Source organism: Lampetra planeri, chromosome 47, assembly GCF_965212315.1.
Source record: "Lampetra planeri chromosome 47, kcLamPlan1.2.h2, whole genome shotgun sequence".
NCBI classification, from domain to species: Eukaryota; Metazoa; Chordata; class Hyperoartia; order Petromyzontiformes; family Petromyzontidae; genus Lampetra; species Lampetra planeri.
In genome coordinates this window covers 5,470,043-5,497,541 of record NC_136153.1, presented here as the reverse complement: position 1 = coordinate 5,497,541, position 27,499 = coordinate 5,470,043, and the positions used below count along the sequence as shown (strand labels likewise).

Genomic DNA, 27,499 nt, shown 5'->3' with positions numbered 1-27,499 from the left:
TTGATGCAATTGTGGAACGAGGGCATGTATGTGATGTATTTGCTCAGAACTCTACAGCAGCGCATCGGCCCCGCGTGTTAGAAATGTGCTAATGGAAGCACAAGTAATTCTGAAATCCCTTTGACTGACGTTATTATCCACACACCTAGGGCAGTACTTTTCAAAGTGCCATCCTACAGGGACATAAAACAACAACAAAATAACTTTATTTTTTATTTTACCAGACAAGGTCCACTGAACTATACAGCTCTTTTTCAGAAGTGACCTGGATAGATACGATAGCTCAACGAAGTGGATTATCATCACGTGGAAATTTATCGCGGCCAAATACTCTAAATGCATGCTTATAAAAGTGGAGGGAAAAACCGGAGGACCCGGAGAAAAATCCACATGACCACGGGGAGAACATGAAAACTCCAAATGTACAGGCGTTAGGATAGAACCCATGACCTCCTGCGTACCAGGCGACAGCGGAGTTAATATCTCGCCACCGCGGTGCCCCATGTTTGTTGCTTTCAAGTAAATTAATTGCAAAAAACTCATTTAGGTGACCAGACTGAGACCAATTCACTAGATTTGAGAACCTGACCGCGGTTTAACCATGGGCAACTGAAACTGGGATTTCAACTTAGTATCTCAGCAGTGCTGGGTCAGTGATCTGACCCCCTGAACCACTCAGCCACCTCCAATATGCACACATTTTGAATGTAGAGAGCGTTTTTTGTGAACGATGGTGAAAATATTTTCAACAAATTATCATCGTTGTGATGAAACTGGGCATGTTACGAAGCTGGTCAACAGCCAACAATAGCTCTTACATACATTCCCCACTGGCCCTGTTTTAATTACAGCAACCACCCGATGCAATTCTCTTTATCCTCCACTAAACGACATTAATGAAAGGACAGCCTTAAAATTCTTCGTGCGACTGCTGAAAAACAACGGAGAATAAACAGCATGCGAGCTTCGTGCAAATGCTGAAAGTTGGTGTGCTTGTTCAGCAATCGTTAACGCAGGCCAGGTGTAGAAATAAAACGTGCATCACTGACTAAACGAAAAATATTAGCTGTAAATGAATGGTACAATCTGCCAGTGGACAGACGCGCACACACACACACACTGTTGTATTTACTGTCACGATTAACCACTCGCATTGTATCCTGCACAATAGGGAATTGAAAAGGGGCAATGGTATTACGTGCTACATTAAAAGCACGATCAAATAAAAATCACCATGACATTGATGTTACACATCTGACCACAAACTGTTCTAAAATACAGATATAATTCTACTTCTCAAGAGTATCTGTCCACTTTTTAGTTTGCACGTGGGGAGAGAACCAGAGTGCACCGAGGAGAGGCGCACATGCCAATTGAGAGAGAACTCAAACTGTACATCGGACAAGCAGCCCTACTTGATGTACTGCATCTTATAGATGATCCATCAACGTCGCCTCCGCCTCACTGGACTCAACCGCATGCATCATCGCGAGCATATCGAAGGGTCAAACAAGGCATGCTACATGCATGAGCACGCGCACGGAGAATCGAGTCAAATTCGCAACAAAGCGGGGCTCTTGTTTTTATTTATTTAAACCAAGATAGAGGACTTGGGCGCGTCGTTATCCGAGCTTGCGGCCGGGGATTTGACACCTGGCCCCGTGGGCACTTAACAGCAAAAAGAGAAACCCATCTTTTTGGTTTTTGTCCGGGCAAAAAAAAAATTCTCACACGTTTACAAAAGCTTCAGCAGCGGGCGCAGGCGGAGGACACGGAGGAGCTCGGAGGACGCGATGGAATCGGCGTGGAGGTGCGAGTGATCGCGAACGAGCCGAGCGGCGAGCGTGGCGCGGAGAAGCGCGGGCTCTCACCTTGCGGAGTTTGTGGTAGCGTGGAGACGCGGAGCACGCCAGACGACGCAACCTGCGCAGGGAGCGCGCCAGCTTTCGAAAGGACGCCCGGGCTACCGCCATCCCTCTTTCCCCAACCCACCCCCCCTACTACTGCAGCCCCCCCACCCGACCCGCAAGACAATAACCAACACGCAAACAACGACGATGACCACACACACGCACGCGCGCGCGCTCACAAACAGCGGCGCAAAGCTCCGCCGACCGTCCTTCACGACAACACGCTACCCCCCATCCTCGACCGCCGACTCTTTTTTTTGACGACACGAAAGCACGCAACAGACACGCGGGACCGCAGAACGACTCGAAATCACTCCCTTAGCACGCGCAATTTTTCTTCCGCGCAGAACTCACTCGCCCCCGACACGCGTGTGGACACACGCGCGCGCGCGCGCGTGTACCCAACGCGGCGACGCGCAAATAAAGCGCAAAGAAATGAGCAGCACAGCAGAGCGCAGCAGAATTCATCTGCTGCTGAAGCCGCCCAACGCTGGCCTGCTGGGGGGGAAGGAGGGGGAGGGAGGGAGAAGGAGGCGCGGAGAGATGAAGAGGGGGCGGGGTGGGGGCTCTATCTTCCTCTCGCGAGCCTCCAATTTAGCGTCACTAAGGAGCTGCACCGTTCGCGACTGTGGCTCTCTTTTTGCTTGGCTATCTCCACCCTGCTCCGTGCCTCCGCGAGGCACTGGAGGGGGGCTGATTGTGATTGGTCACACCTCGCCCATCTATACATTCCTCCCCCCACTCATCTCCTCCTCCCCACCCATCCCACCAGTGCCACTGCTCATTTCTCCATCCTCCAAATCCGCCTCTCCCCACCGCCGCTGTTCTTCCCCGTGTTGTCGGTCGGATGACGACCGTAAACCAGGGAGCAAGGCACCGCGATGAGGCGAAGGCAGTGATGGGTGGGCGATGTGTGCAGGAGAAGCAGGCGAGGTACAGCGGGACGGGTGAAGGTTTGCGACGGCGAAGATTCGGCATGGACAGGACACGCGTGCCCGCTCGATCGTGAGCCAAAGGGGCCGTGCGTGACAGCAAATTACCAAAGCGGAGTCATCTGTTCCGCTGGGAATAAAAGAGCAGCATATGCATCACAGCCAATTTAATGGGTTCACCCAACAGGCTAGACCCTATTTCGCAGTCCAATTGCGTAATATTTTCGGCTATAAATTAACGTGACCCGCGAATTTTCTTGACCGTTAATTCTGAGCTTACGATTAATGGAATATTATAATTAACGTACACGAATAATAATGCAAAAGTGCGTTTGTGTTTAGCGCCATAGAAGGCGTGGGAAAGCAAACTGCAACTTAGTTAAAAATATCTTCTTGGTTCTTTCGGTAAAGTCACGTAGAATGGAAGTAATTAAATAATAAAAATAAAACATAATAAAATAATTCTCACGACATTTCGGCCACAACGCAAGCAGCCGTCCTCAGGTGGAGAACAGGTCTGTCGAGAAGACGGCTGCTTGCGTTGTGGCCGAAGCGTCGTGAGAATTATTTTATTATGTTTTATTTTTATTATTTTATTATTTACATTCTACGTGACTTTACCGAAAGAACCAAGAAGATGAATCCCTGCAGTCACGAAAGTTTTAAATCGAAATTTAGTTAAAAATACTCAAGTGGCATACGCAAATTGCAGTTGAAATGGGAGGCATCGGGACAATAAGCAACGAAATAAAATGGACGTAAACACCGCTATGATACACAGGCAACACAATATCCATGATTAATTCTATCTCGATGGGTGTTTTTTTATTGTGTTAAAAATTTTAATGAACAAAACACTTGCAATGTTTTTTTCTCCACTAATTGTGAACATTTTGCACCCAAGAAATTCTGGATGCGATAGATAATTTTGGCAAATATCCAGGAACACAACAACTTATTTGGAGATCAACATTAGCCCAATTAAGCATACAGATCCAATGGCTATGCTCCAACGCACTACTACTGGGGGACAGAAAACACAGCATGCTCTCACTGTTTAAGCAAGCCCAAGATCGACTGACTGCAAACCGGTCCAGAATTTGCTTGTATTGAACTAATACCGATGACAAGATGTACTATTCTTCTTGGTTCTTTCGGTAAAGTCACGTAGAAGGGAAGTAATAAAATAATAAAAATAACATTTTTATTATGTTGAAGATGAAGATGAATCCCTGCAGTCACGAAAGCTTTAAATCGAAATTTAAGATGTACTCTCCCAACAAGGCCGTGCAACTGAATAGTAAAAAAAATAAAATTCCTTTCATATTTGGACACAAATATGGGAAGGATGCATTGATTATTTTTTAAAATTAATATTCTCCACAATATTTGATCCTTATGGCGGTACTCCGAGGTACAAAATAATACAAAATGGCCGAGGCAATTAAATATTTTATTTCTGGGACAATATTTTTTCCAGGGGTGCACTTAACTCCGCGACTGAGGTACCAATCAATCCGAATTCGGCGCTACTCCGCGATGTGGAAACGCAGCGAGGACGATTGCGCTGAGACCCTGAACGCTCGTACACACCATAGCGGTACATCGTGTACAGCTCGTCGAGATGAGTGCCGCATCACCGACCATCAACAATCTAAAAATGACTGCATCACGGACATCATGCGGGAGCCGGGGTACTATGGTACCCCGGGGTACCGCCATAAGGTTCATTTGTACTTTGTATCCTACACTATGCGTTGAACTAGGACCCATTTGATACAGAAAGAGTTCTCACCTATAAACATTGGGCAGTTTACCAGCATTGGTTCATGCAAGCCTGGCTGCTGATGAGGACACTGGATGTCAAAACCGGTCCAGACTCTGCATGCATGGCACCAATGCTGCTCATAAGGTGCATTCCCAGAATGCTGTGCGGTCAAATAAGTTGCGGAGAAAACAAATATGGGATGGAAACGTTTAATGCATATGTGTGTATATTTTGTTTGAAATGTTTTGGGATACAGGGATGAAGGTGAGGGACAGCGTGTTTGTGGATGGTCTGTCGCCAATGGGCTTCACGTGAAAGTGTGAATATTCATAGTTGACAGTCCCATCACAATCCTCAAGAATAAAGTATTTTGGAAGCTTACATATTTTGGGACAGTGCGGAAAGAGAGAGAGACGGTGCGTGGGTGGAGATAATGAGGGGATAGCGACAGTGCGTGGCCAGGTGGTCACGAGGGATAATTGTAGGAGGAAGCCATGGGTGGATGTTCGGGATTGGGTGAGAGCGAGAGAGTGAGCGAGAGAGTGAGCTAGAGGGGGGGGGGGTTACATAAAGCCAAGTTAAAAAAAAAGTTTATATGAAAAAAAATGACGAAATGATGAACGAAGCAAAGTGCCGAATACACCGAGCATCTTCTTGTTTCCACTGATCGTAAAAAAAAAATAGACGGTTCGGGAAAAGAAGGCGTGTCTGGGGGCGGGGCGAGGCCACGCCGCGGGGAATAAAAGGCGGAGGCTGAGAGAGCACGAGGTTGACCTGGTATTGGAATGGACCGTCTCTAAGCCGCCACCGTCTCTCCGTGCGGTCGTTGCTTGGGTGCTGTCCTAGCCCAAGTATCTGTTGTTATTCTAGCCCAAGTACTGTATTGCTAGTCATAGCTAAGTACTGTAGGATATGAGAGGACGTTATCCGCGTGACGTGCCCTAATAAATGAAGACGGATGTTGTCCGAGAGGCATTACATATATATAAACATGAAATCGTTGGACTACACAGATGGTATTCCTATCTGCCCGTCAAAAATTTACCATAATGATGGAATGTTAAAGTCACTCGCAATTGTAAATGACATATTCGTTATCCATTTACATGTTATTACGTGCAAATAATCAGAAATATATTCATGTCTATGCATCTTCATTGTACGATAGATGCTCTTTGGTTCTTTCGGTAAAGTCACGTAGTTAGACATAAGTTAAAATTAAACAAATCACGACGTTTCGATTGCAACACAAGCAATCAGCATCAGGTGGGAAAAACCACAGCAAGAAACATGTTTTGCAGAAGTTTATTTATTTATGTATTTTTTTCTTGCTGTGGGTTTTCCCACCTGATGATGATTGCTTGTGTTGCAATCGAAACGTCGTGATTTGTTTTATTTTAATTTATTTCTAACGACGTGACTTTACCGAAAGAACCAAAGAGTATGAATTTCTACAGTCCCGAAAGCTTCAAATCAAGATTGTACGATAGATGGTTTAAAAGTTTTGTCGGAGCCAACTTTACAATACGCAAAATGCATTTTTCTGCAGTGCAGTATTTTTTATTTATTCTCTTTGCTATGATTGTTCTTCTATTTGCTTCATTAGGCATAACTTTTTATTTTATTTGTTATTTTGGTGACCCAGGTCACTCGTGCAAATGAGACTCATCATGGGCTCTTGAGTTCATACACCACCTGGTGAAACAAAAATAAACTTGACACTTGCATTTCGATTTAAAGCTTTCGTGACTGCAGGGATTCATATTCTTGGTTCTTTCAGTAAAGTCACGTAGAAGCAGGGGCGGTTTCTTCATTAGGGCGATTGGGCGACGCACCACCAATGTCATTCAACCACAGAGTCACGCTAGCTGTCACTGTGCCTCTGGATATAGTCCAATCAGCGTCATGTCACGTTCTGTGGAGTACCGCCTCTTTTGGGCGATTTCACTACGGCTGAGAATCGCCCCGAGTGGCCCCATAGACTTACATTCAAAGATGTTTTTTTTCGAACGGGGGGCGCGGCAATGCATTCTCTGTGGCTTCCGGGAGGGCTCGCACTAACGTGCTTACGTCATCATACATAAGCACGTTTCATCCAACAATATAATTTGTCGCCACCTAGTGGAATCTTTAATAAAAGAAACTTGAGTGGATTGTATTAATAGTGAGTATAGAAACAAACAAGATGTATTGTAAGAGTCACTTTATTTTTCATTAATATTAAAGAAGTGAAGTTGCCTTTACATGCTTAAGCTGTTAATTTATCCATTGCATGGGTGGACCTTATCCTTATCAATCATCCAGACATTTGCCCCCCCTGAGAGATTTTGCAGGAGCCGCCACTGCATTGAAGGGAAATAATAAAATAATACAAACAAAACATAATAAAATAATAACAGGGCTGTCGGACAGACCTGTTCTTCACCTGAGGACGGCTGCTTGCGTTGTGGCCGAAACGTCGTGAGAATGTTATTATGTTTTATTTTTGTCATTTTATTATTTCCCTTCTACGTGACTTGACACTTACACTTCAAAATACTGCCATTTGGTTGGCCACTGCCACCTGTGAACAAGTGCCCATAAACTTGCAGCTTGTGATGGCACACATGCTAGCAGAGCCGCCTGGTAAAACTACACAAGGGCTTTAAGATATATTGCCTCCGTTGGCTTCACAACTAACCTCCGAATGTGTCTCGACTTTCTAGCACTGTACACACGTCTGTCCCGTCACCTCCTGCCAGTGAGAGCCACCTTCAAGAAGCATCACGTGGCCTCAAAATGCACCTAGCCTGGTGCAAGCGCTGTGGTGACTTCACCGCTGCTTCGTGGCGAATGTTGCTCTGTAAAGTCTGTGTGCAAAGTTTACTTCGTTTGCCCTCTGGGTTTATGAATCAAAAACGATTCATTTTCCCCGCTGATTTTTGCTCCAAATATTAGTTCTGTGCCAGACTGTATGAATTTCACCCTGTGATTTTCAGGTGGCGAGATTGGCTACCCATAGGGCATCACCCCCTGTTGGCATGCCAGAACAGTCTTCTAATTTGTGAACAAATGGAGCTGCAATTTAAGAGAAAATATTTAACCATTTACGTTTCTCTCTTGGACTCCCCTCCAGCCCCTGTGCTTCCAATCGCTTTCGATTTATTCATAATTATTATCCTGACAGCTTCAGAACGTCCTGTGATGGTGCGGAGACCTTTTTTGATTGTTTTACTTGGGACGTCTTTCGCCTGCCGAAATTAACTGCCGCAAAATAAGAAAAAAAGAAGAAAAAAAATTAACCCGTAAAAACAAAGTTTTTCACTATAAATCCTTTATATGCGTGGCGGCTAGAGTCCTCTCGTCTTCTGGCTTGAGATGGCTGCCACCTATGGGTCAGATGATTGTCTGCCACCATTAAGCAATTGGTAATTACATATTTAATTTTTTTCCCCTAAACAGTGTAAAATTTAGGAAATTTTTTTCACGAAAATTAATTGTCACGCACAACGAGTCTATGTGCAAAATGTCAGCTCGATTGGATCACGGGAAGTGGGTTAAAAAACGACCGAAAGATTTGCACGGTCGTAAGCAAGCAAGCAAGCACGCAAGCAAGCGAACTTAATATAAAGGATTTAAAAATCGCGTTGCACTGCGGGGTCAACGGCTCCGGGGGGTGGGGGGAAGAAAAAAAAACTCGCAACCGAATTTACCAACCGCTTCCTACCCCACTCATCTTAAAAATGGTCCCTTCCCGACGCTCGTTTTGCATACGTTAGTTGAAAAATACGGCTTTAATATTTCCTCAGTGTTACATACAAAAGACAAAGATCCCCCGAATAGCCTGACGAGACTGTTGGGGCAAGTGCTGTTAGCGAGCATCTACGAAGGCCGGCATGGCACCACACTCGGCCGCCTTTGTCTCCCTAGTGGCGATGTTTACTCACCGCACCAGGTACTAATTTGAGGCCGAGTCGACCTAGGGGAGGCCCAGAACCGGTTCAGATAATCGTCACTGGTGTTGACCGTGAGCGGGAATCGAACTCGGGTCGCCAGGTTCGTAGTGCAGCGCGCTAACCGCTACACTATACACACACACACGGATGCCCAAGTGTTAAAATGGTTAGCCGCACTGGAGGTGCACTCCAGCGGGCACCGGTTTTAATTGATCTCCCAGCGGCGGCAGTCGAAAGAATGAGCGAGCGTTGTTTTACATCTATCCGCCTCCGTGCCGTGTATGGTTGGGGTGAGGTGTTGGTATTCCCACCTCCTCTAGGGAGTCTGGCCAGCGTTGAAGGTCAGGCCACAGTTCTCTTCATTGTGGGGCTCGTTGGAGCTTCGTCTAGCGGAGAACCTTCCACCAGCAGTGGCATTAGGAAGCAATTGCAGGGCTGCACCTTCACTTGTTTACACATTAGTAAGTTTCACACATTACGAGCTGAAAGGGGGAATGAAGGGGAGTTCACTACAGAGGACTTCCCCAATGGGAACCGAGTCTCGCATCATTACCAGCGCTCCTACCCTCTTGGTATTAAACAAGTATTGACGTGTTTCTGCTCCCTACCATCACCATTGCTGAGTTTGGGGGAGGAGGGGGAGGAGGACGCTGGAGCGCAACACATTTGAAGAAAGTTGCCGCTTGGAATCACATTGACAGTTCCTAATTGTAAAACATATACAACACCAAGCGGTCGTTAAAATATTTGATTTTAAAACACCAAATAAAAACCGAGACCCCTCGGCAGGCACCGTCTGAGCGATACGGCGACACAGCGACGACGCCTCTGCTTGGTTCTTTCGGTAAAGTCACGTAGAAGGAAAGTAAAAAAATAATAAAAAAATAAAACATAATAAAATAATTCTCACGACGTTTCGGCCACAACGCAAGCAGCCGTCCTCAGGTGAAGACCAGGTCTGTCGGGGAGACAGCGTCAGACGCTGCTTGCGTTGTGGCCGAAACGTCGTGAGAATTATTTTATTATGTTTTATTATTTTTATTATTTTATTACTTCCCTTCTACGTGACTTTACCGAAAGAACCAAGAAGATGAATCCCTGCAGTCACGAAAGCTTTAAATCGAAATTTTATTATGTTTTATTTTCATTATTTTATTTCTTCCCTTCTACGTGACTTTATCGAAAGAACCAAGAAGATGAATCCCTGCAGTCACGAAAGCTTTAAATCGAAATTTTATTATGTTTTATTTTCATTATTTTATTTCTTCCCTTCTACGTGACTTTACCGAAAGAACCAAGAAGATGAATCCCTGCAGTCACGAAAGCTTTACATCGAAACGACGACGCCGTCCGCTGGAGGTCGCCGCGTGACGACTCCCCCCGCACCCCAGAGCTACACGGCACAGCGCATCATTCACAAGAGGCCGTCCTTAGACGTGGGGGTCGGGGGGAGGTAGGGGACATTACATCTGCCATGCCGCCAACGTGAGCCATCCCGTGCCGATCTCGCGCAGTAAAGGGCAAGCCTAAGCCGCTTCCGGGACAGGTTGTGCCAGAAGATCTCCCGCGCACTTTACGCGAGCCTCCCGCACGCATGAAAGATGCACAACGAGGGACAGCGATTGTGCGTGGACCTTTGCAAAGGTGGAGTCAATCTGTCGGCTCACTTGCGTTGCATAGTTTTTGGTTGCAAGCAATTTGGCAGAGAAGCCTTCAGGATAGGCACAGGAGAGAATCATAAAGCCGCCGTAATAGAGTGAATAAGAGAAGGAGAATGGGAAGGGGCCGGACATGTCGCTCGATGGGACAACAATGGCCGAAAGATGAGAAAGGGTGATGGGGAATGGGCAGCTTACAAATTTGAAATCTTTATCCCGGAGAAATCCGATGAGCTATGGAGCTCTTTTTCCACAAATGTCCAGCACGTCCGGACATATGGAGGAGGGCCACATATGGAACGGTGAGATGAGTTCGCGTGAAAGAGTGAGATGGGTGATGAGGGACAATGGCGGCGTGGGAGGCATTAATCCACGTGGGTATTCCACAAAGTTAGGCTACTTAAACTATTTTTAAACCATCCTTACACTTCATATGGCCATATGGTATTATAATAATGTTTAGATCATTATTGCACAACTGTGAACCACATTGTGTGTGTCTTGCCTCACGGCAGATGGGGAGCGTACGTTCACAGGAAGTTCCTGTTTTTTTATGCTAATGTTGGTCACGTGACCAGGAAGTGACGATGTTAGATTTCCACTGTACCACGCGGGCGTCAGCCATTACACAGATAAGTCAAGATGGCGGCACGCATCGCATCTCAGTGAGACCACAGCCGCACTTGTCCATTGTGGGAGCTTAAGAAGCATTATCTGTAAGTTGTTTATATTCCTATAATATTGGAAATGCTGTTGTAATGTTGGAATGACCGTTATAGCAATGTAAATGCCGTTATGGTGCCGTTGAGTTGTTGTAGTAAATACGAGGCCTAGTTAGTAACGAAGCCTGTGACTTTCCTTATTGTGGATGTTACTTGTGATTTAGTAGGTCGAGTCAGACTTGTGCCTATGTTGCGATCCTGAGAGTGATGACGAAGTATCTCATCCACAGTTTAGTGTTAAGTGTAATGCTGTACATTTGGGGTGCAGTGGGATGAATACACTATGTGCCTGTATGCAACGCACCAGCTTGTGCCTTTGTCTAGTTGTTCAGGGGTAATGTGGGGGCTTGGTCCTTCCAGGATCTATTGTTATCTGAGAATGTTCTGATGCTGTGGTGTTCATTGTGTGGGTGTTTCCGAATTATAACAGATGCTGTATCTGTGTTTTCTCACCAGTTTTACCTGTTACAATCAATAAATGACGATCGGAGTTGGACGGTCATCCTGGCTCCGAGGGTTTATTGAACACATGGTTATCTACTCGACTAGCGGTGCAACGCAGCGCACGGCGAGGCCGAGATAGTGTATGTTTGTCTGAAATATACATCCAACAACAATCGTTGAAATGCACACATTTAGAGAAAATATATTGGATTAAAGGCCACCACCCCCCCTTATTTACTCTTCCTGGGATCAGAAAGGGCACATTCCACTCATTGCCACTTTGACTGTGGTGAGCGCACGCGTGTTCGGCGCGCGTTGGGCGAAGGCGCTCGTAAGCTCCGAGCCGAGAAGCGTCGAGAGATTTCGCGCCAGGTAGGAGCTGGCAACGCGAGTTACAAGCGCGCAGAATTTCACCGCTGAGCCGTCGCCGCGCCCTCGAGTGCACTTTCCTGCCGCGGGTGAAAATCGCGTTGGTCACGAAAACTTTCTGCGCACGGGCGATGGGAGAAAGCCCGATGATTTCTGCCACGGCAAGGCGACTACTTTTGGAAGAACGGGGGTGGGAGGGGGGGGGGGCGGCGGTGGTGTTTGAAATGTTTCTCATCGAGGGTCCGCGTAGACGGCCACGGGCTACGGAGACGCAACGCATTAAATCATCGAGCGATAGGAGAGAAATGGATTCGGCGAAGAGGTGCGCCATTCAGAAGTCGGACACGGGAAGGGATGTGTTGAGAAAGATATAGAGATGTATTCAGTTTGATGGATATAAGCATGAGATGTAATCCTAATATATGAGAGAGATGGGAGGAATGTAATTGAAAAGCACGTGGGTACAGCACTTATGCCCCAGATGCACTCAAATGGATTTCCAATGTCAACACACACCGTTCTAAAGTTGGCCTGTGGCTTTTCAAATGCCATACAAAAGAAGTAATAAGGCAGCACATGGATCAACTAGTGGATATTTGGATACCAGCAAAATGAGAATACATTTTAATCATTGAATACGTAGGCTTTCGCGACCAATATCATCCATAGTATAGGTTGTTTTTAACGCACTTGGTCAACTCAACTGGCAATGGATACCCATTGTAATTGATATGCATTCATTAATCCCCCCCCACCCACCTTTGCACGTGAAGGGCTCACAAGTGACGCCATCACATCTATCCCTCTATATTTTAAAGGAACAAAACAGGATTTCTCCACAAATCTGGCTGTCGCCTGATGAAGCTAGTTATAATTACTAGCTAAACGTCATACTCAGATTGTAAATGTTGTGGGTTTGCTCTCCAACACACCGGCGTGTTGTACTAGTAACGAATTGGCACGTTCTGTTTACGTGACAAACATTACTAATTGGCTGTGTCGGGTGGTGGCGGGTTTAACGACACATTTATATTTATACGATCTAACAAAAAAACTAAATTATGGATATTTTAACAAATAATGAGAACGTGGTTGAAAGCGTCAGTTCACGCGAGTATGTCAGACACCGCAATATTTTACGAGCATTTCTCCCTTATCAGCAAAGGTGAATAAATGATCTCCATCAGTTCTCATAGGTTGACTAAACCCAAGTGAAACCCCACACAACAATTACACTAATGATCGCCCACCCATACTCTAGAGTTTCCGAAATTGTACGTCCAAACAATTGTGAAAATAATTCTAGATTTGAAGTTTTCCTGACTGCAAGGATCTATATACTCTTTGGTTCTTTCGGTAAAGTCACGTAGGTGAAAATAAAAATGATGAAAGCTTGTGTTGCCTCCGAAACGTCGTGATTTAATTTAGTTATTTTAATTAAAAAATTTATATTTTCACCTACGTGACTTTACCGAAAGAACCAAAGAATTGTGAAAATACTCATTTATATAAAAAAACAAATATGATTTCCGTTGTAACACGGTCGCGCAACATTTGCTCACTTCACTCGATGACGAATTAAGAGGTACGAATAACCGCAGACAAGTGGGAAAGGAAGCAGCCACACGGTGGAGACACAGCCAACAATTGCCCAAGCTCTGCGGTCCTCTATATAGCAAGGTGTTATCAGCCGATGAAATGAGCGTTAAACTAAATACAGCATTAAAGGGCCTCTCTCCTATTTGCTACTGCAGTCTTCACACACCAAGCCCACAACCCCCAGACGTTACCAGCCCCTGCGTCAAGTGCCTAACAGACCCAAAATACCATAACGGTTCGCTTAATTATTTCACCGCATCATACTTCACAAGCTCACGTCAGATCATTCACTTTGTTTAATTTCACAGCTCCGGTCGCCATATTAATGTTAATTCGGAGTGGCGCCTGGGACCAGATTAATTGAGCTTGCGGGTCGGGTTTGGCCCATGCCGCTGTAGCTTGGATAGCTTCTCACATTTCCAATATTTACATTCACGAACCACTAACACTGATTTGGACCATTTGGTTCAAAGTCATTTGAATATTATGCTGGCATGCAAAGGACCACTATTTCATGCAATGTGCCTTTTGGTTAGTCATTTGCTTTCGTATGGAATTTGAAAAGCCACAGACCGAGTTTAGAACTGTATATATTGAGATTGGAAAGTAATGAGATTGCATCTGGTGGGTCCGCCAGATAATGTTTGCCCCCACCTGCTGAAGCGTGTATTGAGCGACGATTGGTGATGTGAGTGATGGCAGTTACAATTCGCTGACCGCTCAACTCCACAGTTACGGATGAGACTCGCACAGTGACCTAAAGGCCTCACACAGAGACCCATAGATTAACATAGAGACCTATATCCTCACGTAGCGATCCATAGATGTACATCAATTCGTATGGAGACTCATAGACTAACACTGAGACCCAGACTCATGTAGAGAATTAGACACACACAGTAACCTATAGACTCATGAAGACCCGCAGACCCACGTAAGACTCACATAGAGACCCATAGACCCACATACTTTGTTTGTCCCATAGGTTGTTGTCCTTCCCCAGTACCTTCGATTAGCACGGTTGGCTACGTACAGCGCAAAAGAGGTTCAGCATACACAGAGATCAACCGACTTGCATAGAGACCCATAGACTCTCATAAACAAGAACTGACCAACACTATTCAATAACCACGTGATACGAGGGAAGATTCGCTCTCATATTCTTTTAGGCAACTAAAACAATACATACTCTTAGTTTTTTCGGTAAAGTCACGTAGGTAAAAAATAAGAAATTAAAATTAATAAAAATAAAATATAAAATATTTTTATAAATTTTTATTTCAATTTTTAAAATTAATAAAAACATTTTTTTATTAATTTAAATTTAATTTTTTTACCTACATGACTTTACCGAAGAAACTAAGAGTATGAATCCTTGCAGTCACGAAAGCTTCAAATCTGGAATAAAACAATACAAGTGCCATCCAGAGTTTTACCATGAATGCAAGATCTCCCCAAGTTCACAGGTGAGCTGTAAACTCGACGGTGGTTTGATCTCGGTGGTGGAAATTCAAACCAAGACAGAGACAACACGAAGCCACTACGTCACACAACCAGTGGGTTAAATTAATAAAGAAATAAAATATGAGATCCATAATTTAACTCGAGACAGATTAAGAGCGCCTAATGTGCCTAATGCTTTTGCGTGTTCAGCTGATATATTAAATGGTGGAAATTAATTAATGGGACGAAAATAAGCAGCACTCACGCTTACAGCAAGAACAATTTGCAGTCCTCTGTCAATCTACTGCTGGATGGTGGCCTGCCTATGCCACGTGCTGCCACAGGAGTTTACTTGATCACATTTCACCCCGCTAGTGGGGCATTGATCAGGATAATCACTCCCGACCGATGTCAGCCAATGGCTGGAAATTGCCTCGGGGGCCGTCCATAAATGACGTCACGCGATTTTGGACGATTTTTGACCTCCCCCCCTCGTCACACGGCGTCACAAAAAGTCAGACCCCCCCTCAAATATGACGTCACAAAGCTCTGCCCCCCTCCCCCCCCAAAAAAACATATTTCCATTTTGAGAATAAAACATGCTTCAAATCGCTTTAAATTATTGTCATTGTAGCGCGTATTTAATGTGGCGCTGCACTCTGACGTTGTAGGAGAAAACGCGTATTAAAAAGGAGGCGTTGGAAAGCTTAAATTTAGCATACAATTCACTTGAAAATATTGAACATCTAACTAAAACTGCAGATGTTGAGAATATTATATTGAAATTATCTTATAATGTTAAAATATTAAAAGTAATTATAATTAACCAAAAATACTTGAAACTTGTAGTAGAACGAAGAAAAATGGAGAGTAGAATTATAACAATCATATATTCATTCCAAAGAATGAAAAGCCCTGGTAGGATCATTAGAATCAAAATGTTTAATAACAATAATACATTTTTTTTTCAAAATGTATGCTTCTCCATTCTCCCATGGAGAAGCAAAATGCTTCTTCATGGAATAATTAAAAGGTGACCTTAGTAAATTTAAATAATCAAATAGTTAATCATGAAAATTAATAAAAATTAGTGTCGTTATAACAATTCTATATTTATTTAAAGTTGCGCATTTTGATGTGACGTCACATTTCTCAAACCCTCTCCCCCCCTCGTCACACATCGTCACAAATGTCTGACTCCCCCCCCCCCAGGTGCGTGACGTCATTTATGGACGGCCCCTTAGTGCTCACCAGTGCTCATGTTTAGAAACCAGAGCCGTCACTCAGTGGTACTACTCCGTGAAGGCCGAGGCAACCCTAGAGGAGGCACAGGACAAGTTATCATTGAACCCAGGCCGCCGGGATCACAGCTGATTGCGCTAATCGTTGTCCCACCACTCACCCCTAAGGTAAATGTAATGTCCGTTACCGTCTAGGTCTCGTTGGCTCATCAGTCGCTTTGATTGTGCACCGCTTAACAGGTCCACAACCCCATGATCACGAGAAGTGCAGTTTGGATAGATTAAACTACGCAAGAGCCCATTGAGACCAGAAGTCTAGCAATCCAATTGAGACCTTGGTTTATATCCATAGAGCAAAACACACTCTGAATTGTAAATAAACAAACAATACTGGAGGGGAAAACATTGTTTCGCAAAAAAGTACAACCAATTAACACAAAATATATATTTAAATTGTATAACAGTAATAATCCGGTCACTGCTATATGAAGGGATGCCAACGTCGTTTGGATATGGGAGCTGTTTGACCATACTTCACCAGGCTGGGTCAGTGTCGATTAGAAAATGGAGGTGAGAGAGAGGGGGGGGGGTTAAGGATCAGTTCAGATGTTCCGCACCACTTACGTAACCTGTGACAAGTAATAAAAAGTCAGGTCGCTGTGCGTTGCTAAGGCCCAACAAGCACCACTGTGCCATCACGCACCCAACACGTTTGGTTTAATAATCGTCTTCGTATTTTCGAAATTATTGCACGTGACGTATTAGGTAATACGCTCTAAAAACTCTGCCCGTGTCCACGTTACAAAATACTTCGTACGCTTTGCTTTTAATAAAATTGCCTACCAGAGGCTTTCACAATGCAGCGGAAAACTGAAAAAAAGTGGACGAGGCGGAGATAACGAGCATTTTTGAACATAAATCCACCGCTTTCCGAACAATCTCAGGCTCCGGGGGGGCTTGGTTATTTGGCTGCTATAAAAAGTCCGCGCGATAAGCCACTTCGTTGAGCTATCATTTGTGGCCAGGTCGCTTCTGGAAAATAACGACTAATGCAGTGGGCTTCACCTGGTAAAATAATAGTTTAATTCTGAGTATTTATTTGTTGGAATTTGCTTACTTTGCACTCCTATAGTTTTTTTTTTTCATATATTGCTTGTTGTTTTAACTTTAATCACATGCCCCTTGACTGGACATGTTAAAAAAAGAGCTTCATAGCTCATCGGATTTCTCCAGGATGAATAAAGAAAAATAAAGATTCTGATCTTGATTTGAGGCTTTTGTGACTGCAGGAATCCATACTTTTTGGTTATTTCGGTAAAGTCACGTAGACAGAATAATAATAAAGGAAAATTATTATTTTTTCATTTCATTTTTCTATCTACGTGACTTTACCGAAAGACCCATAAAGTAATAATATTCGTGAAAGCAGTTGGGAAAATGTAGGTGATCTTGAGTGTTTTGTGGGGGTGGTGAGTATGCTCTTGTGCATCTGTTCACATCGTATAAACACCGCAAAAGAAACAAGTGGATAAATATTTATCCACCAAAGTGAAACTGCACCAAAAACAATACCCGAAACGTCGTGATTTATTTTATTTTATACCTACGTGACTTTACCGAAAAGAACCAAAGAGTAAAGATTCTGATGCGGATCCTAGTTCTGTGTTGTAAACAGGGCAGCAGAGGAAACAAAGCATATGCAGGGCGACTCACCATGCGAGCCAATATGCAGCTATTTCAAATGAACAGAGCAGTGACCCAGAAGCCCACATTATTTAAATTGTACTGCGTGGCCTTTGGGATCCCTCATGCTTCCCAGTGATGATTCCCCCCCCCCCCCCCCCCACTGTTGGATGCAACGTAAAGGAACACGGCGGAAGTCGGACGTGAACACGCCTGATACAAGCAACAAACAAATGCTTCCATTGCACTGGCGGGGTGAAGGCAAAGGTCAACTTCTGATACAAGCACACTTTGAACGGAAGCAGACCTGGACCAGCTTCTGTTGGGTATCTTTCTATCCAGCTGCGACAGGATCGCCAGCGCTGTAACGCCGTTTACCATAAAGCTGCCTAAGCGTTCTTGTAGAAAGGACGAGAAATACTAACCACACGCGCCGCAGGTGACCATCGCATCATGCCTAGCTTCAGCCGCATCAATATTTCTCGTCCCTGCAAATTCATATCAGCAGAACGCTGCATAGATTACGTAGAGGATTTAGGTTGGGCAGGTTTTTTTTTATATTGTCATTTGATTTATAGTTCAACTCGTTTCTCTCACGCTTCTCTTCGCAATACAGCCACGTTAACATCAAAAACAATATTTCCAAATAAGCAGGGCTTGAGAACGTGAATGGGAAGGAAAGCAAGGCAGTGATTTTCCACTCTCAAGTGCAGGCTCTGTCTGGAAGAGGAATTGCCAGGCTACGCACTCGTCCTCATTCCTTTCCGTTTAGGAAGAACATGCGTTGCGGTGCCGAGGAGTCGTTCGTCGAGGCCAATGAACCTCATACGTACTTATGTACGTTGAACTTCTTTCGCGCCGTACGTAGCCAACCGTGCTGATCGGAGGTTCGGGGGAAGGACAACAAGCTAAAACACAAAAAGCAGTTCTAATCTAGATTCAAGTGCAAAGTTCCAGTGGCTTCCTAATATCGGTAGGAAGAGCATTCCAGACGGCTTTCGAAGTGCACCATGTGGTGACCGTCTTTGTTCGATGGCCAGCCAAAAGCCGCCGCTGTGAGCGTGACTGGATGGGGTTTATTCTTCCTCGCACTGCTTGTTCGCCTCCCAGCGTGCTCGCGCGATTTCAAAAGCCACGATGGAGATTCATGTCAGACGAACGTAAACGTTGCTCACCCTTATCACTCCATGAGACTTTCAGCACAGCACCAGCGTCACGGTCTGGTGTGCGTGCGTGCCCGTGCGTAGGTGCTGGCTAACAGCACTTGCCCCAAAAGTCTTGTTAATCGACACAGAGGCGCTTTGTCTGTGTGGGTTGCCCGAGGTGGGGTAAAAGTTAATGCATCAACGATGAATGAGTTCTTAAAAAAAATAAAAACGTGCCTTCTTCCGTTGTGTCGACGGAACTTACAGCGTTTCACAGAACCGGCAACAACACAAACAGGGCCACTTTTGTTTCGGAGTTATTCGCGTATAAGACCGCAATTGCAGTGCCCAATTTTTACGCCAACAAAGTGCAATTGGCACGAGTCGAGCGAGCGAGCGAGAGAGCGAACGAGCAGCAGCGTGGGGTGTTGTTGGGCTTTGTAATTACTGCGGCGAATGGCGCCGACCCCAAATGCGTCGCTCCAGGACTCTGCGCTCGCACGAGTGGCTGCACTTCGCCAAGGAAGATAAAAAATTAACCCGTAAAAACAAAGTTTTTCACTATAAATCCTTTATATGCGTGGCGGCTAGAGTCCTCTCGTCCTCTGGCTTGAGATGGCTGCTACCTATGGGTCAGATGATTGCCTGCCACCATTAAGCAATTGGTAATTAAATATAATTTATTTTTTCCTAAAAAGTGTAAAATTCAGGAAAAAATTTTTGCACAAAAATAAATTGTCACGCACAACGAGTCTGTGTGCAAAATGTCAGCTCGATTGGATCACGGGAAGTAGGTTAAAAAACGACCGAAAGATTTGCACGGTCGTAAGCGCGCAAGCAAGCAAGCAAGTGAACTTAAATTAAAGGATTTAACAAGTAAACCCGTAAAAACAAAGTTTTTCACTATAAATCCTTTATATGCGTGGCGGCTAGAGTCTTCTCGTCCTCTGGCTTGATATGGCTGCCATCTATGGGTCAGATGATTGTCTGCCAGTATTAAGCAATTGGTAATTAAATATTTAATTTGTTTTCCCTAATCAGTGTAAAATTTTTGGAATTTTTTTCCCGAACATTAATTGTCTCGCACAACGAGTCTGTGTGGAAAATGTCAGCTCGATTGGATCACGGGAAGTGGGTTAAAAAACGACCGAAAGATTTGCACGGTCATAAGCGCGCAAGCAAGCAAGCAAGTGAACTTAATATAAAGGATTTAAAAAGTTGAGAGCAGCGTGGGGAAGGGGGGGAGAGAAAACAAGAGGTCGCTCTGTACGGCGGCGTGGGGTTGCATCATGGCTCGTGCACTACACTATGAACGCCGTGGAGTCTGAGTTTGACTCCCGGTCATTGCTAACATCAGCCTCTACACACGGGTGATATCCGAGCTGCAGCACTCTCCTATAAAAAGACAACTGGTTACCTTTGTTAGTTTTGCTTTAAAAAAAAAAAGGCGTTTTACTCAGAAATTACCGTCAAGTAAATTCGGTTAATTAACTGTTACGGCACATTTAAATGCTTGCAATTTAATACGTCTGGGGAGCGATGGCACAGAAGATAGCGCGCTGCGCTAATTAATCCGGCGTAAATGAGCTCGATTGTCATCCACTATTAACGTCAGTGGCGAGAAAAAAAGTATCTGAACGAGTCCTTTCCCGTCACCAACCCACCCGCACCGACCAGTAAGGTGAAGTAAATTTCGATTTAAAGCTTTCGTGACTGCAGGGATTCATCGTCTTGGTTCTTTCGGTAAAGTCACGTAAAAGGGAAAAAAATGTAAACATAATAAAATAATTCTCACGACGTTTCGGCCACAACGCAAGCAGCCGTCCTCAGGTGAAGAACAGGTCAGACAGCGTCTTCCCGACAGACCTGTTCTTCACCTGAGGACGGTTGCTTACGTTGTGGCCGTACCGTCGTGAGAATTATTTTATTATGTTTAATTTTTATTATTTTATTATTTCCCTTCTACGTGACTTTACCGAAAGAACCAAGAAGAAGGTGAAGTAAGTTCAAATAACCCCCATTAGCAAGAGCTTTGGGAGGAGGCTTTAATCCAACACTATACTGATGAAGGGCTTTAAATGAAAGTAATAATATTGACTTAAAGCTTTCGGGACTGCAGGAATTCATACTCTTTGGGTCTTTCGGTAAAGTCTCGTAGATAGAAAAAGAATACGATTTTTTTTTATTAAATTCATTTTTCTATCTACGTGACTTTACCGAAAGACCCAGAAAGTAATAATATTCGTGAAAGCAGTTGGGAAAATTTAGGAGATCTTGCGTATTTTGTGGGGGCGGGGAGTATGCTCCTGTGCATCTGTTCACATCATGTAAACACCGCAAAATAAACAAGTGGATACGGTTTCCTTTCATGATAAATATTTATCCACCCAAGTGAAATTGCACCCAAAAAAATACCTTCATATACCCTTCAAAAGAGGCAACTCTGTGCATGCGGCCCCCGCAGGGGCTGCTCGAACACTCGTCGTCGTACCCACCGCACACGGTTTCCTTTCATTATTAATCATCGCATTTCATTTTCTGGCCGTGACAACATTTTTTCGCAGTTTGTGTCGCAGCAGCAGCAGCAGCAGCTGTTGCTGCTGCTGCTGGTGGCGAGTGGTTACACAAGGTCATCAGCTCGCGAGTGGCCACGCAGGGCAAGGGCCATCATCTCGGCGCTGTTTTAGCTCCATTCAACAATCAGGCAAATGCTGCCACAGTGGTGCAACACTTAAGGGTACTTGGACTTGCAACCCAGAGGTTGTCCGGTTCCATTTGATCACCCAGCAGAGGCGTTAAAACAACGCTGCAACTTCTTGGTTCTTTCGGTAAAGTCACGTAGAAGGGAAGTAATAAAATAATAAAATTTAAACATAATAAAATAATTCTCACGACGTTTCGGCCACAACGCAAGCAGCCGTCTTGTAGCCGAAACGTCGTGATAATTATTTTATTATGTTTGAATTGTATTATTTTATTACTTCCCTTCTACGTGACTTTACCGAAAGAACCAAGAAGATGAATCTCTGCAGTCACGAAAGCTTTAAATCGAAATACAACGCTGCAAGTTTCTTAAATCCCAACCCCCATCCCCACCACCACATCGCCTCTCTCACCTCTGTCCACCCAGCAGCGACAAACTGAGGTATCCCCATTTATAATCAGAATGTATTTATGCATGTTCAACTTCTTCCGCACTGAACGTAGCCAGCCGTGCTAAATCTCAGGTGCGCGGGAAGGACAACAAACTGACCACAAAAATAGCAGTTTTAAACAAGCACATGAACGTATGCGGATTGCTTGTGGTGGGGCAAACTGTGGGTACTTCTACATACCACTTTCCAAGACATTTATCAGGTGTGGAAAAGTAAATCGAAGAGCTTCTAGAGCTGCGGATGGCCAACTGGCACCGCCACTTCCCACCCCCCCCTCCGTGCAAAATCAGTCGTCTGGATGTCTCTTACAGCATGACCGCCGTTCAGCTTGCAAAGACCACAAGATCAGACCCGACGTGTGTTTTTGTTAATTGGCACGGCCACGTTTGGTGCGTTTTTTTTTTATCCTTGAGAGACAAAGCCTCCAGGACACTGCCGGGGGATAGTCAGGCAAACTTTGCAAATAAGTAATTGCACCCCTGGATGCTATCACATGAACGGCTTTTCAGATAATTATTTCGCCGACAAGTTTTTATTTATTTTATTTACTGCCAAGAAAGCTTTGCTTTGGACGAGATGTACCATCTCCAACGCACACGGCCGCGCGTCGCAGTTCACGCAAAGAGGTGATACCTGCGTCTAAAAATATACACGGCGATAATACCGACAAACAGTTCCAGTTCAAAGAGGATCGGTACGACATCTCAATTATCCTTGTGATGCACAGGAGCGGTGCAATTTTGACTTTAAACTTTCGTGACTGCAGGAATTCATGTGATATTGTTCTTTTGGTAAAGTCACGTAGACAGAAAAAATAACAATAAAATAAGATTTTTTTTAATAACAATAAAATAAGATTTTATTATTATTATTGTATTGTTATTTTTTTCTATCTACGTGACTTTACCGAAAGAACCATAGAATAGGAGCAGCGCATTAAAGCTTGCCCATCAGTAAAACTAAAGCTGCCTTTGTGCAATACATTACTGTTGCTATCAGTTGGCAGTAGTGAATACATTGGGAGCCAACGTTGACAGCAAATATTCAAAAGACAAAAAAATTATACCCATTTTGTGATGAAAAAACCAAATCATTTTAAGCTTGAGACATTTTACAATGAATCGCATTAAACGTGGGATGATATCTGCTTAAACCAGGGCACGCTTGAAATGGAAAGGAAAATGTTAACATCGTGTGCTCACATTTTAAAATTTGCGCGATGTCAAAATGTGCGCCATTTGAAAAACAGCAGCCCACAAGCGCTGGCCTCGGTAAATGTCTACATACGCAAGATTGCGCTCGAATGACATTCCACAGCCACACACAACGTAGCATGTTGTTGCCCCCCTTTGAATTGAGTGGAAAATTGGTATGGAAGCAAGGGTTTTTGCAGGTTAGGGACAGAGTGCAGATAAAAAACAAACACAGAAGGCGACACGAGCACGCTCCTAAATTTAGCCGCCAAAATAGGTTAAATAAAAAAAACACAACCCCATCTGGAACTGGCCAAACTGCAAACCAGCAGCAGCAACAGCCCAGCGGCCGTAGCAACGTCCACCACCCGGACCGAATGTCTCAGAAAAACGATGGGTCGGCCCGCGGAAATAACCCAAGGTCACTTGCAAAGCACAATCGTCTTGTTCCCCTCCTACCACCACCCCCCTCCGGTCACTTGTTCATCCTCCAAGTCTCCCACAACGTGTGCACGCAAGCCAGCACAATATCAAGATGAGACTGTGCGCATGAGCTCGCGGTTCCCCCCCCCCCCATCCCCTTTGTGCCAAAACGGCTCCCGAGCATAAAAAATTAACCCGTAAAAACAAAGTTTTTCACTATAAATCCTTTATATGTGTGGCGGCTAGAGTCCTCTCGTCCTCTGGCTTGAGATGGCTGCCACCTATGGGTCAGATGATTGCTTGCCACCATTAAGCAATTGGTAATTAAATATAATTTATTTTTTCCTAAAAAGTGTAAAATTTTGGAAAAAAATTTTCACGAAAATAAATTGTCACGCACAACGAGTCTGTGTGCAAAATGTCAGCTCGATTGAATCACGGGAAGTGGGTTAAAAAACGACCGAAAGATTTGCACGGTCGTAAGCGCGCGCGCAAGCAAGCAAGTGAACTTAATATAAAGGATTTAAAAAAGAACCCGATAAAATCCTCTGGACTCTGAGACCGGGCTGTGTGTTCATCGTATCGGGGGGGAAGGGGGAGGGCTACAGATCCCTTAAAGGTAAGCATATGAAATTAAATAACAGGGAAACTTGGCGTCTGAATTGTGGACAAGCTTGCCTGGGAATATTATCAAGCCACCCACAATTAATTAATTTACATTAAAATTAAAAGACATCCTTTTCCAGACAGCATATGCAAAACTCAAAAATTAAGTGAACAACATGGAAGTCTTAAACACCCTTTCAACTTTTCAATGTTGTTAATTTTCATTCGTTGCGTATATTTTTAAAACGACATTATTTTTGAACATCGTAATTGGTCTGCAATCACTGTCTACGACCACTTCTGCTTGAAATGTACTGTATGGGGAGTGCAGTGTAAATGATGATCTGATAGGACATCAACTGGACATGTGTTAACTACTGGACATTTGTAAAAAAAGCATCGTAGCTCATTTGGATTCCTCCAGCCTAAATAAAGATTCGAATTCTGATGATGGTATTTATGCATACCACACACGGATTTAGTTTTTATCTTTAAATCACTGAAAGTCACGTGATTATTTAATGTTTATTATATATTTTTAAAGGTGGTAGATTTGGGAGAAAGTTTAGAGTTTGTAAAAAATGCCTGGGAAGAATTTGCAAACATCACGAGTGCAACCCGCTACAAATCAATTCCTCAATGGCTCCAAAGCCACCAAACTGCAATTATGCGGCCAAAAGTAATCTTTTAATATGTCAGTGGATTGAGTACCCTATTGAATCTGACTTGGCACAGAATTAATTAAATCGGCAGCGTACAACACCAGAGCTGGGAGCCCTGACTTGTGATGTGAAATTGTGTTTACTGCCTCGTCTTTCCCACCAATTCCATTTGTCACAGTTTAAATATTTGAATGACATTTAGAATCAAAAGAGACGAGGATCCCCGTAAAGCCTTTAACAGACTCTTGTGGTAAGTGCTGTTCGCGAGCACCTATGAAGGCCGGCATGGCACACGAGGGGGTGGCATGGACAACACCATTCCTGGCCACCTTTGTCTCCCTCGTGACAATGTTTTACACATCACACCAGGTACTCATTTGAGGCCGAGTTGACCGAGGGGAGACGCAGGAAAGGTTCAGTTAATCTTCACTAGTGTTGGCTGTGTGCAGGAATGTAACTCGGTTTCGCCGGGTTCATAGCGCCAACCACTAAACTAACGCACCCCACACAAACACACGCGCATGCAAGCAAGCACGCGCGCGCACCATCCATTTCCAAATTACTGACAAATGCGCAGCTGTCAAAACCCAAGAAATCCATTCAAATTCCATACACGCGCCACAAATGAATGCACCCACGTGCGCGCACACGCACGCACGCACGCAGCTACACCAGGTTGGTTCAAAGCGTCACAAAAGTGCCGTGCCACTGGAACACATTTCACATCGCACCTCGCAAGATTTTCATCGAGTTGGGGGAAATTTTATCCCACCGATGTATTCCTCCGTCGCTTCTCACATGACCCACTCTGACGAGATTAAAGCGCGCCTTATTTGCCGATTGCATGCACATTGCCCAAGATCGAGCCTTTGATGATCTCGCGCAGCCAATCCTCAGAACGTTCCACTTGTCATCACAATATGTAAATGTGACCATAGGCAATAACGATGACATAAAAGGTAAAAAAACCGCTCACACACACACACACACGCGCGCCAAACCTGTACCCACCTGCCAGGACTTGCCAAGAGAGCCGAGTGTTGATTGGGAAGATTCCTGATCCAGGGTTGCGGCAGCTTGCGCCATCTTTACCATCCAGTCAATGAAGCGTTTGGACTCCGTGTCAAACCACTCGATGTCCCGTTTGGCCAACTCCAGCTGGGTCTCTCTCCGTCTCATCCTGAAATGAGGCCGGGAACATAAAATATCATTAGCGAGCGCTTTCAAATAAGAACAAAATTTGCGCGCCGCAGTTGGCAAGCCAACAACACAGCCCAGGTATGTTCTGTGCGTGTGAATGTGCGCGCGTTTATAGGCATTTATTCATTTCTCATCAAACACTGCAGTTATGAAACACTGTTGCGAATAGAAACAATTGTCACACATTCAACGTGATTTATTTAGCGGAGCAAATAATAATAATAACACGAGCATTTATATTCTCTTCCCTGAACGCTCTTTAAAAAACACAGCGAATTTCTTGCGGAACAATTTCTTGTGGAACAGTGGGTAGTGGACACACGGCACGATTAACTCAAGAGACCTGTGCTCAATCGTTACGTCTGAATCAGTCCTGGATCCCACCCTGGCCCCAACCACCCTTCACCAGGCCGCACCAAAGAGGTGAAAAGGCAAAGATGCAGCAGCGCTGCAATTGCATGGCCAAGCCATTTGCTGGAGGGAAGGGGGGCCTCTACGTGAACGACATCTTGAGGTGCTTCTTCAAGAGCCAGGGGTGGCCAACCTTTAACAAGACCAATAGCCACGAAGCACCCATGAGTTCTGCAAAGAGTCAAGTGTATATATTTGAGCGTATATCATGCAACTTATCGTACAACTAATTAACTATTGTTTGCTACTGTGATAGTGCGTTCTGCGTTATGCCCCATCGATCGAGCCGCGTGTGGGTGGATTAATGAGCCGCTGGGGAGAAGTCAGTTGTGGCCACACGCTGCTCTGGAGGCGAAGTCTTTTTTTAGATTTGAAGTTTTCGTGACTGCAAGGATCCATACTCTTTGGTTCTTTCGGTAAAGCCCCCCACCCCCCTGGCTCCTCCCCCCCTCTTGCCTTATGTAATATCTTGTTACGAGCAGTTCTTGTCCACTCCAGCAAATTATTTCTTGCTGTGGCTGTCCTAGCTGATGACGGAGACTTGTGTTGCTTCCAATACGTCGAGATTTTATTTAATTATTTTCATTTTATTTATTATTCTTTTTTTCACCTACGTGACTTTACCGAAAGAACCAAAGAGTAAGTTTTGTTTTACTTTTCCTCTTGCAAGACGTAGGTAGAAGTACCCACAGTTCGCCCCGCCACAAGCAATCTCCATATGTGCCTGTTATTTCTTAAGAACTGATCTTCCGTGTTTAGTTTATTGCCCTTCACCTGCACCTCAGATTAGTACAGGTGGCGACGTACGGCACGAAAGAAGTTCAACGTACATCCACACATGCCGATTGACAAACTGTGGTGTCCTCATTCATGCCGCTGGGTGGACAGAGCTGGGAGAGGCAGGGTCTGGGTGGTGGTGGCGAGGGTTGGGATTTAAGAAACTTGCAGCGTTGTTTTAACGCCTGTGCCGGGAGATTGAATGGAACCGGGCAACTTCTGG

At 44.6% G+C, this 27,499-nt stretch overlaps 1 protein-coding gene across 7 annotated transcripts in view; it reads right to left on the bottom strand.

Annotated features, from left to right (window-relative positions):
• The window catches only part of LOC144733531 (dystrophin-like), a 393,684-nt gene that overhangs the window by 182,987 nt on the left and 183,198 nt on the right, over window positions 1–27,499 (bottom strand). For all 7 annotated transcript variants that reach the window (XM_078615485.1, XM_078615482.1, XM_078615479.1 and 4 more), the window contains one exon: window positions 25,900–26,068. In XM_078615485.1, the coding sequence (XP_078471611.1) occupies window positions 25,900–26,068 (169 nt within the window). The remainder of the gene's footprint in view (window positions 1–25,899; window positions 26,069–27,499) is intronic.